The sequence below is a fragment of the Equus przewalskii genome, chromosome 8, assembly GCF_037783145.1.
Source record: "Equus przewalskii isolate Varuska chromosome 8, EquPr2, whole genome shotgun sequence".
Taxonomy (NCBI): domain Eukaryota; kingdom Metazoa; phylum Chordata; class Mammalia; order Perissodactyla; family Equidae; genus Equus; species Equus przewalskii.
The window spans coordinates 28,728,954-28,740,670 of NC_091838.1; the positions used below are offsets into that span (position 1 = coordinate 28,728,954).

Sequence of the window (11,717 nt, forward strand, 5' to 3'; positions counted from 1 at the left end):
ACCTTGTTCTCCTTGTCCTACTCATCTTGGTACTTCCATAAGCTTTCACAAGGCAGTCCTTAGGTTGTTTGTTGAATCAATGATTACATAACTAAATGAAATGGCTATCTGTCAACACAGGTAATTAAACTAAATCAGTACACCTGCTCACTAATGCCTGATTGTGTCTTTACTTGCTCCAGGCAAGACACAAGGAAAAGAGCATTGGATTTGGAGTCAGAAAAACTAGGACCAAAATCTAGATCTATCATTTTACAACTGTTTTACCATGAGAAGTTCACATAACCACTGTGAGTATCAGTTTTTTTGTCCTTAAATTAGGAATGATGCCTATCTCACATGGTTGCTGTGGAGATTAGATGAGACTATATGTAAGAAATGTGCAAAACTTTATATAAATTGCATAAACAACTCCTATTAACTTATCCAAATTTATATATGAATATATTCATAAATATAAAAGAGATTAATATAATATATTCTACTAAATTTGAAAATGTCCCTTTCTCTGGACTATAACATGCTTTATTTTTATAGCAATTAGATGGAAACTTTAGGAATACTAAGAGATAGAGACTGCTTATAAAGATTCATAAGCTTTTTAATCCCGAGCAGATACAATTCTCAAATAAAATTATTTTCAGCCCTCTGCCCAAAGTTTTGAAACCCTAGTTGCCCAATGGTCCTGAAACTCAGTGCTGGGGTTGCTTACTTGGCAATTGGAGAGACGGAAGTGGTGGTAGAATGAAAGAAGGGTGATGCACATTCTACAGTTGAGGCTCTATATTATGGACTATCTTGTTAAAGTTTCAGCAGTGAGAGAAGGAGTTTAATCTTTTTATTTCCATTCCTGGAGCCCATTATGAGTCTGTTATTTTCCTTTACTTGGGACACAAGGAGATAAGTTACACCCTAAACTATATAGAGGGGCATACTCCTCAAAAGAGCAAGTAAAAAGAATTCTTAAACAAAAAGAGCTAACCAAGGGTGAAGGGGAGTTTCCATCTTTCTGAAACGCTGCATGCAGATGACCCCGAGAAGTGGCATACAGACCCTTGGCCCCCTTGCAGTGACATTTCTTACAGTGGATGTTCAAGCACTGCACTGGGTATGATTGAGAGTTTAACAAAAAGAAATTGCCTCTACCATCAAGGAGATTTTACAAACTGTCTGTGAAAGATAGACTTAAAATATTTAAATAACACAAGACTATATTACAGCAGCATATTAGTAAACACATTAATACAGACTAAGTTCCGTGGCGATTCAGGATAATGCAAAGTTTAGGATACAATAAGACTAATTTCAGATGGAACTTAGTAGATGTTTCAGATAAATAAGGGTCATAAACAGGTGAATGGGAGTCTTCTAGATTCTAGACTTGAAGCCTTTCCCATGAAGCATAAGGTTTTTACAAAGTCATTCTACCTAAAACTCTGAGAGGTCCTTCCTCTACACTAAACTCTCTATGAAAATTGGCAAGAAGCCTCTGGTTTCTGAGGCACCACCATCCCTCATGCTTAGAAGTACCCACTGATGAGAAAATCTTCATCATTTTACTTGAGTGCAATCCTACTAACTCAACTGTAAAGCTTTCTGGGTGAGAGCTCTGAATGAATTCCATTTACCTTCAAAGCCATGATGCCTCAAAATAAAAAACCAATAAATCAAAGTGAATTTGTGTGTTCATTTGTTTTTTAATCAATAAAGAGACATAGCAGTGGTTCTCAACTGGGTGGGATTTTGCCCCCAAGAGACATGTGGCATTTTTGGTTGTCACAATTGAGGAGGAAGGAGAGGGTGCTACTGGTATCTAGTGGGTAGAGGCCAGGGATCTTGTTAAACATTCTACAGTGCACAAGACAGACTGTCCCCCCCGCCCGACAACAAAGAATTATCCAGCCCCAAATGTCAATAGCGCTAAGGTTGAAAAATCTTGGGAGCACAACCAGAAGGACCTGCAACTAGAATACACAACTCTGTACTTGGGGGGCTTTGGGGAGAAGAAGAAGAAAAAAAGAAGATTGGCAACAGATATTAGCTCAGGTGCCAATCTTTAAAAAACACACAAAGAGGAAAAAAGAAAAATCTTGGTGTACAAAGATAAATAGTTAGATAATAGATAACTCGATAATTAAATAGAATGATATAGACAGATAAAGAGAGAGACATACATCCATAGATCTTATCTCCAGTTGTGTTTATTTCTGTTTTTATTTTCACAATTTTTTTTTCAATTATTAAAGTAATAAAGGAGGTTAAGTCCTGGAAGACCACAATGCATAAGCCCACTCATACAGTAGCTAACGGCAGGACTCAATGAAGGAGAGGTGGCAAGTGGAACAAACCTGGACTTGGATCAAAAGACTTTGATTTATGTTCTAACCTGCCATTTACTAGGTGTATGGCCTTGGGTAAAAGTTTTACATGATGACCTGTGATCTTCAGGTCCTCATTTGCAAAACTGGCATCATACCTGTTTGCTAGGTTGAAGATTTAATGTGTTAGAGTAGGAGTGTTTTACGTAATAAAATAATATTAAAGCACCTTATAGAAAAGAGAAATAGGAAGTTATTTCCCAAAGTAAAACTTTCTCAAGTATGGGTTGCAATATCCAGGAATATTAAAACAGAGATTCATTCTAGAACATCTGTTTTCCCCAGTTGGCAGTAAGATGGTGGTGCATGTGCCTAAGAGTCAGATCGCTTCAAATCCATGTGCTACCTGTGTGATATTGGGAACTGTTTATCGTCAATTCAAAAACCTCAATATCTTGGACTGGAATAATATTTTCTACTTTGTTGTGGCATAAACAATTAAAAGCGATGATCTATACCCTGAGTGCTCAAAGAATGTATATTGGTGGTGGTGGTAGTAGTAGTAATAGTAGTAGTATCACAATTAATCACAGAAATCAGAGATCAGAATTCTTAACTGTTTTTTGGGATTGTTTGTGGTTCCTTACTCTCCAACATCCTCCTAGAGACTGCACAAGGAAAAGATCAGCTAAATGCTCACTTCTTTATTATCAGAAAGAGAAATTCTTGTCTAAATCCCTGACTCCTACTCTACTTGGATGAGCTGACCAGGAGTATTTGGAAAGACAGATAAAGGCCTCCTTGGCTCTCTCCCACTAAGCCAATCTGAAGTAGCCTCTCCTGCTTCCTTTCTTCTGGGTCCCATCCTGAACTTTCTAGCTCATCAGTTAAGAGGTTTATATCCAAATCTATCCTTTAATGCCTCTCTTTCACTCATCTAATCTTCCTGACAAAGCTCTCTGGTACTTCTAGTCTCTAGATTCCTACTTGTACAATCATTGCATGCTTCCTCTTAGGTGGTTCCCATTCTGACCCTTTGTAACATCAGGTAGGAACACACAAGAAAAAGGATGTCCATTTCTCTAAACTGCAAGGACTGGCACTGCCCTAACTCCTCTCCAGGGTTTACCTCTTCTGCTAATGTCCCACCTATTTAGCCCTTCGGAGATGGCCCTGTAGTCCTTTCCCCACCTGTCCTTAGTGCCTATCTCTAATGCCAACCAGGACACCCAATGGAGTAAGGATCAAGTCCAGGTGGGGTGGAGGGAGGGCCAGCAGTGTTGCTGGAGCACACCAGATCATGAGTGCAGAGTAAGCCAGCTGCCCTCCTTGCTGGCCCAAGCTCCATCTTTCTTTCCTGCCTATTAGGACTGAGACTAAATACAATTAATGACCAACAGTAATTACCACCACCTATATTTATATTCTACTTTGTTTTATGAAAAATTCTCTGCATATGTTATTTAATCCTAAATTTAATCTTATCTTTTCTTGGAGGAGAAATGATATACAATCAAAGTCAACACTTTCTGAGAACTAAATTTGTGTCTAATTGTCTGCTGGACACTGGATATAAAATAAAGAATGTACTAGGATGAGAAAAGTTGAGAAAAATGATTTTAAAAAACCCTACTCTGAAATATAAACTTTTGTTCAAAAGAACAAAAAAATGTGTAATACTTCTACTCTTATTATATGTATTCAATTTAGATAACATTTCTTAAAAAAAAAATAAAGACAAATAATCACCAACACATTTGTTGGGCACTTAGAGTGTTTACAGTATTTTACTAGACCTGGTACTGGGGATCGGGGAGCAAGTACTAATGTCAGTCATTAGTATTTTCTTTTTGGAGTTGGAAATTTGGAAATATGAAAACAGAATAAGGTTTAAATGTGTTCTCAGAAAACACTCTAAGCATTCTTGCAAATCACATACAAAGTCAAAACTTGCCTCTAGGTTTTCTTAGTTCTGGTACCATTCCTTGATAACACCCTATTTGTCACAAGGACTATACAAGGAGGATCATCTACGGAATTTACAATTGACTGAGGGACTATCAAATGCATGAATTTATCTTTGGTTCAAATAAGCTGGCACAACTTTTAGGATGTTTCTATAAACTGCTGGAGTCTTCCGAGATTAAACATTTGACTGGAGATTTCGTGAGAAGAGGAAGCTAGTGCTTCCTGCTGTTCACTGAACTAGAAAATCCTCAAAAACAACTATTTTTCTTACTGTGTTTCAGAACTTGCTCTTCCTCTTCTGTGGTTTTTTCTAGAACCCAGAAGTGAAGAAGTAACTAAAAATGAAAAGGAACTGGAAATATTTACAAGGCACTTTAAAACTTAAATAAATAAAGCCACTTCTTGCCTAGTTTAGCTAATCTCAAGTATTCCTGGAGGTCATATCAAGTAGGTTATCATATCATATCAAGAAGTGGTAGCCTAAACATAATAACAAATGTGCCATAAGCTATGACTCACTTCAATTCCAAGGCTCAGAAGAATCAAATTTCAAGAGAGTTCCTATTCTAGTGAGTCAATTTATCCAAGTCACGTGTGGCGCATACGGCAGAGGCAGCCCAGACACGGGAGAGAGCGGTGGCCCAAGAGGTGGGAGTAGGGGCTCTGGCTACTAACTCTGCAGGGACGCAGCCAAGCCTCCGAAACTCTCCAGGCTTTGTTCCTTCACCTGCCCCTCACACACGCTGAGCCTCAGCCATACGAGATTATATCCCATTCCCTAAACACCAAGCAAGATTTGACTGTATGATTTATTTTCATTTTGCACTTACAATTTGCAAAGTATTTCACATGTATTATAAACATTTGTTTTATTAATTCATTCATTCCACAAATATTTATCCAATATCTACTACATGGTAGGTACTATTCTAGGAGTTGGGGTTATAACACTGAATAACACAAAGTTCCTGTTCTCATATTGCTCAGTTTCTAGTACACAGAGAGTAAACAAACAAATTAAAAAATATCAGGTAAGTGATGTGCTATATAAAACAAAACAAAACAAAACAGGCTGATGTGATCGAGAGCAACTGGGGGCTCACTTTAGATTGTGGCAAAGGCCACTCTGAGGCAAGAGAAGTCCAGTGTGGCTTAAGTACAATGAGCAAGGGCGGAGTGGTTTGAAAAGAGGTCACAGAGGTAGGTAGGGGACAGATTAAACATGGGGTAGATGTGATCTGATTGATGTTTTTAAAGGATCACTCTGGCTCCTCTTTTGAGACTAGATATTAGGGGAAAAAGAGAAGAAGATAGAAGGCTATTTTAGCAGATTTTGCAGTAAACAGGAGAGAAAATATGGCAGCATGGACTAAAGTGATGGTAATCAGATGGAGAAAAATAGACAAACTCAACAGAGCAACAGAGACGATTTTTGAGGGGTTAGATTTTGAAGGCTAAGGAAACGAAACAATCCAGAAAAATCTGCAGAGTTCTGGCTTACATAACTAGGGGGATGGTGACACCAACTACTCAGACGAGTAAGACTGAGGAAGAAGCAGGTTCAGTGAGGGAAGGAAGAGCTCTGATTAAGCCTTATTTAACGTTTTCACTAGACAGTCACAGTTTGTGAGATAGTCAGGGCAAGTATTGCTGAGCCCTATTTTACAGTAGGGAAAACAGAAAAAAGTGATTAAATGACTTTTTAGAAACCAAACATCTTTCAAGTCTTTTTTTCTTGTTATTTTTAAAATAAATTTGAAATTACTTTAAACAAAAAGTAAAAAAAAAAAAAGCTGTAGGAAAAGTTCCTTATTTCACATTATTTTGGTCGTTTAATTATAGTTCTAATTGCTCAATTCATTTGTTGAGTTAACTAATTCATGTTCTACCTACTTTGCTCTTCACAGAAACCTTTACCACCAACCAGAGGATGGAAGACGCCTCTCTCGGTTCTGAGACAAAGCACTCCCTCCTCTGAGTGCCTCTGCTTGGGGTTGTTTTCCCATCCTGTTGAAGAATCACTGCACAGTGATATTGCTATGCCCCTGACCACTCTTCTCACTCAAAGGCTCCAGAGAAAGCACAGGCCATGCTAGTGACTACAGGCCAACTTAGCTCAGGGGTAGATCTTTCCTGAAATGTTGACTTGTCTTTCCCAGTAATTCAGAAATACAGAATTTGTAATTTTGCTAATCATTGCAGTTTCCATCGGTTTTGTTTCTTCTTCTTAAAAGGTCACTTTTTTGTCTCTCTTCTGAAATCTTTCAATACTTCTGAACAGAAAAACTTTAAAGCCAACATATGGTTTCCTCCCATTCTCAGTCACATTTAGCACAATGCAGGACACGTATTAGGTGCCCAGAAAATACTTCTTGCCTAGCTGACTACAACAAATTTACCTGCTCTTGTACTATAAAAATGCCAGTTTTCATTATATTAGTTATGTGCTAAGAAATGCTGCAATAAACCTTTCAGTAAATTTAATATTTTCTCCATTATTTTCATTATACAATGAAAGATACAATAATGAAAATCACAGATAAGATTTAAAAGCATTTTAAATGGGAAAATGATAAATTTTCTAGATTCTATCAGTGGTACTCAAAATCTTAAACCTCAAACATTTTAAAATAACATATCATGTACTATAAAGAAATCAGTGACAGTATTTAAAGCTAGAAAGCAGAGATGTTCTAGTGATTCAAACCATGTCATCTGACTCCACAATAATTACTGCCTCCACACAGAAATCTCATGGCTTCTGAGAATTTAATTGACATATATTTTTGAAAACAAACGTAAGGCTCAATGATAGTGTTTAAGATCTCAGTCCTTGGAGTCCAGCATACAATAAGACAATTTACTAAGTAACCACATCCAATCATTTAATTTTATTGAACCTCAGTTTTCTCATCTATAAAATAAGGATATCAGTGGTAGCTAAATCAAAGAGTTGCTGTTAAGCAACAGAAATATGATAGTATTTCCAAGGCAGTTGGTATACGGTAAGCACTCAGCAAACACTTATTATTATTGTTTTTATTGCTATGATTAAGTCGGGGAAAAAAAGGACAGGATCCCAAAGTGCATACATAACATGATTCAATTTTATTAAAAGGGCAAAATATAAATATATAAAATGGCAAAATGTATATAAAATATATACATTTATATATTTACGTGTGTCTATGTAGATAGAGTGAGGAAGTTCATGAGAGAGATTCATAGAAAAAAGATTTGAAAGAAATGAACCACCCCACTGGTCATCTAATGATTAACGAATAACAACTCATTTTTATTCTTATACTTTACTATATTCTTCAGATCTTCTTCCATGAACACAGATCGCCTTTGTAAATATAACTATAAAAATGCTATTTTAAAAAATCTCACAGGGAGGAACCATATTTCTTTACAGTGTTATAGCCACAAAAATTTTGTTCACATTATTTACAACAATTAGGAAAATATGTTATCTTTCTCATTGCTTTAAGAAGGCTGCTTATTTCTTTTAATAACAATAACTGTGAAGCACAAAATAAAAAACATTACCCTCTGTAAGTTCCACTCAGGTTGCTCGCTAGTTCCATCATGTCCAATCCTTATCTTATATATTATTCCAATGTTCCTTATTTCAATCTGGATGAAATGCAAAGAAGAAAAAATTAGCAGAATGTTTTTAATTAAGCACATTAAAAAATTCTTTCTCATATGATTTCGGTCGTATGTGGAAGATAAAGAAACACACACATAGATAAGGAAAACAGATTAGTGCTTACCAGAGGGGAAGGAGGGGGAGAGTGAAAGAGGTAAAGGGGCATATAGGTATGGTGATGGATAAAAACTAGACTACTGGTGATAAATGCAATGCAGACTATACAGAAGCTGCAATATAATGATGTACACCTGAAATTTACATAATATTATAAACCAACGTGCTCTCGATAAAATAATCAAAATGCAAAAATCATTCTTTCTCTTCTTCTTACTAAATGCATTTTTTTACTCCTAAGAGTTGAAAAACTCTCAGCGACCCTTTCAGAGTCTGGAGATTAAGCCCTCTCAAGAAGCTATCAGTGGACTACACAGACACAGAATATGAAACAGAAATATCATGAGACGACTAAAAATATGCAGAAGGAGTCAGATGAAAGAATAGGATAAGGAACATACATATGCTCAGTTCTCTGACTAGCACACATTTCTCACTGTAAGCCAATGTCTTCTGAGCTGAGTTCCAATGACAGAAAGATGGGCTCTTATTTTAAGAAGAAAAAAAAGCAATTTTCATCAAAGCTAAATATAGCTATTCTATAAGCTTAAGGAAAAAGTACCAGTGAGTCTAGAACTTCCTTTTACTCTGAAAATCCTCTTTTGTTTGACTATAGGATAAGATATAGATTTTCAAAGTTCAAGGAAGAGAAATAAATCTGCCTACAGAATACGTATACTTGGTTAGTTTTTGACATGGTTCAAGAATATTTATTAATCCAAGTAGCATTGTGGGGAATCGGCTTTGGAATCACTTTGAGCTCAACTGCTATCCAGGCTGTTGTAATCTGAGTAAAATATGGTGTTTTATATCTCTGGCCCTCGATTTCTTTATCTGTTGAATGGACATAATGTCTCTTGCATACAATTTTCAGTTCAACTAAATAAATGTTTATTTAACACAATAATATAGACATTGTGCAAGTCCACAAGTATACAAAGATGAAAGTGATGGCACAGTCCCTAAGTTAGAGAAATTTATAATCTAATGAGGGAGACAGATTTACAAACAGACATTTTTAGTATAATAAGATATGTCCAGGACACTAAACTGTGAGGATTAAAAAAGGCAATACACTATATCATTTAATAGTTTAAATATAGTCATTATCATTATTTCTACTACAGATACTCATCTACTTCCACAAACTAGATATGAATAGGTAGGCACTTTCATATTATGTTGACTTACGTCATTGCCTACCAATGAACAAGACCCTGAAACAGCTGGACAGTCAGATGACCAACAAGCCATCAAAATAATTCCTCTTTCATATTCACTTTCCATAATCAGAAATTCACTTTTTTAACTTCCCATCATCACCAAAACCACTTTCCCCCATAGACTGCAGTGGCTAGACCAGTCCTGGGCTATTACAACACCCAGTCAAAGACTATGATGCTATTGACTAGGAGGAAGGAAAAGAGGACTGTTAATCCCTCAGAGCCAACTTCCACCAACTTTCTTACTCCAAGAGCTGCTGTCAGTGGCAGAACTTAGAAGCTAGCTCTTCTCACCAGAGGAAGTAAGAAGTTATCCCATAGTCTGGCCTTGGTTTTTCTCTGAAAGGTAAGCCAATCTTTAGATATCCTTTCATTGTCCCAAGAATCTATTAGCACTTAAGTGTAAACTTTCTCTTTCTACACATTCTAAATGAAAAAAATAAAGGGCTAACTGAACGGTCATGTTACCAAACATATGTGACTTCATGGCTGCCTACTTGCTACTTTTGGAGAAGGGAACTACCATGCAATGAGCTCAGCTATGTGCCAGCCAAGGGGCAAGCGCTTGACAAGCATGGTCTCTTCCAGTCTGTACAGCAGCCCCATGAAGAGCAGGGCTCTTTAAAAAGCCGACTTTAAGGAACAAAGAAATTTAAAAACACTTAAGTAATTTGTCTAGGGATACACAGCTGGAAACACAGTAAGTTCCAAAAGTAAAATTCAAACCAAAGCCTGTTTGATCAGAAATAGCACACTGTCCTCAAAAATGACTATGTGCTCACTTCAGGATTGGAAGGAAGGAAAAGTAAATGAAAGATTAATTTAGAAGTGGCAAATGATACCAGTGAAAAAGAACAAAGACGTCAATGCCCATAGAAGACAGTGAATAGGAATGAGCTGGCCAGTCCTCATTTAGGGTTCTCAGACTGTCAAGAGGCCCCAGTCCTATTGTCCCTTAAACCCCAGATCAGTGCTTCTCAAACATTAGTGTATACACAGATTACCTGGGGATCTTGTTAAAATGCAGATTCTCATTCAGTAGACATGGTGGGGGGCCTAAGATTCTGCATGTCTAACGAGTTCCCAGGTGATGCCCATGCTGCTGGCCTAGGGCCCACAGGCCCTAGACTCCTATGGGGCTTTCATACCCATCCCTGATCTCTCCCATTAAGGTAGTAGCTTAGAGCTGGGTAAGTCCCTGCTCTCACTTCACAGTAAACAGGAGAAGCTAGGAGAAAACATATGCTGATGCCACTGACCATTATCCTCCGTGACTGTAAAGATAATCTGTCATTTGTAGAATACTTTCCATCTACCAGGCACAATGCACATCACACACATTCCCAAACATACTTTAAACCTCACAACAAGCTTTCAAAGTAAGCATTAATACCCACCTCCCTGTCTTTACTAAGAAAGAAATTAAAGATTAGTGAGGATAAGCAACCTGTTCAACGTGACAGGACTAATGTAAGGTTGATCTTTGAACCTGGTCTCCATGACTCCAAGGCCTCTGTTCTTAACCAATTTATTATATTTCCCATATGTCAATAAGCTTTTCTTAATGTACATATATTTTTTCTTTTTATCATCAGACCACTCTGGAATTTAGAAAATTCCTGATGTCATTGCCTTCATTCTGTATTTAAAAACAAAAGCTGGCCTGGAGAAAATAAGTAATATATTCAAGGTCACAGAGTGAATATATGGAAAACTAGGATGCTAATCCAGCTCACTTAGTTTGCAGTTTAGCACATAATATACCGCAAGGTATATTATGGGTACTAATAGACTTTGGTGGGGTGGCCTAGGGATCTAATCATGACATATGTGTTGTGAGTTCTGAACAATCATCTTCAAATAATCTTTTGAAATGCATGGGTTGTAGAAGGTATGACTGCCTGTGCATTGAGCCAAACTGCTCCTTCATGACCTCAGACAACTGCTTTTCTTCTCTAAAATTCTAATGATTGCAAAAGTAGAAGATCTAGAAACCATCTGGGTATTAGTGATTGCCAGGTACTGCAGCCCCAAACAGCCTTGCCTTCCTGGTGACTCGAGTTGGCCTTAATCATTCTCTATTCTTTATCCAGCCTTAGGATACAAAAGGAATACTCTCCAGGGAGATCAACTGCTTTTTCACAGTGCACCAAAGAACCATGTGCTTTCACTCTGTGGGGGTGGGGTACATTAGTGAGGTATAATGTAATTGTCTAAAGTGAAATTTCTCCAAAGCCCTGAGGAAATTAGGAGAGGCAACCAGCGGTACTCAAAGTAATGCGGCCCAGCATTCTTTGATGCTAAGGAAAGGAGAGAGAGATTTGAACGGGCAAGGGTCAGAGCTTCAAAACACGGCCTCTGAGGATGTAAAAAAAAATGATTTCACACCCATACAGCTCAGCTGAGCAACATGTAACAGTATATGGAATTATACAA

The 11,717-nt window shown here is 37.3% G+C and overlaps 1 protein-coding gene across 21 annotated transcripts in view; it reads right to left on the bottom strand.

Annotated features, from left to right (window-relative positions):
* Positions 1–11,717, bottom strand: part of RP1 (RP1 axonemal microtubule associated) — a 440,182-nt gene that overhangs the window by 120,295 nt on the left and 308,170 nt on the right. For all 21 annotated transcript variants that reach the window (XM_070631597.1, XM_070631612.1, XM_070631605.1 and 18 more), the window contains one exon: positions 7,839–7,925. In XM_070631597.1, the coding sequence (XP_070487698.1) occupies positions 7,839–7,925 (87 nt within the window). The remainder of the gene's footprint in view (positions 1–7,838; positions 7,926–11,717) is intronic.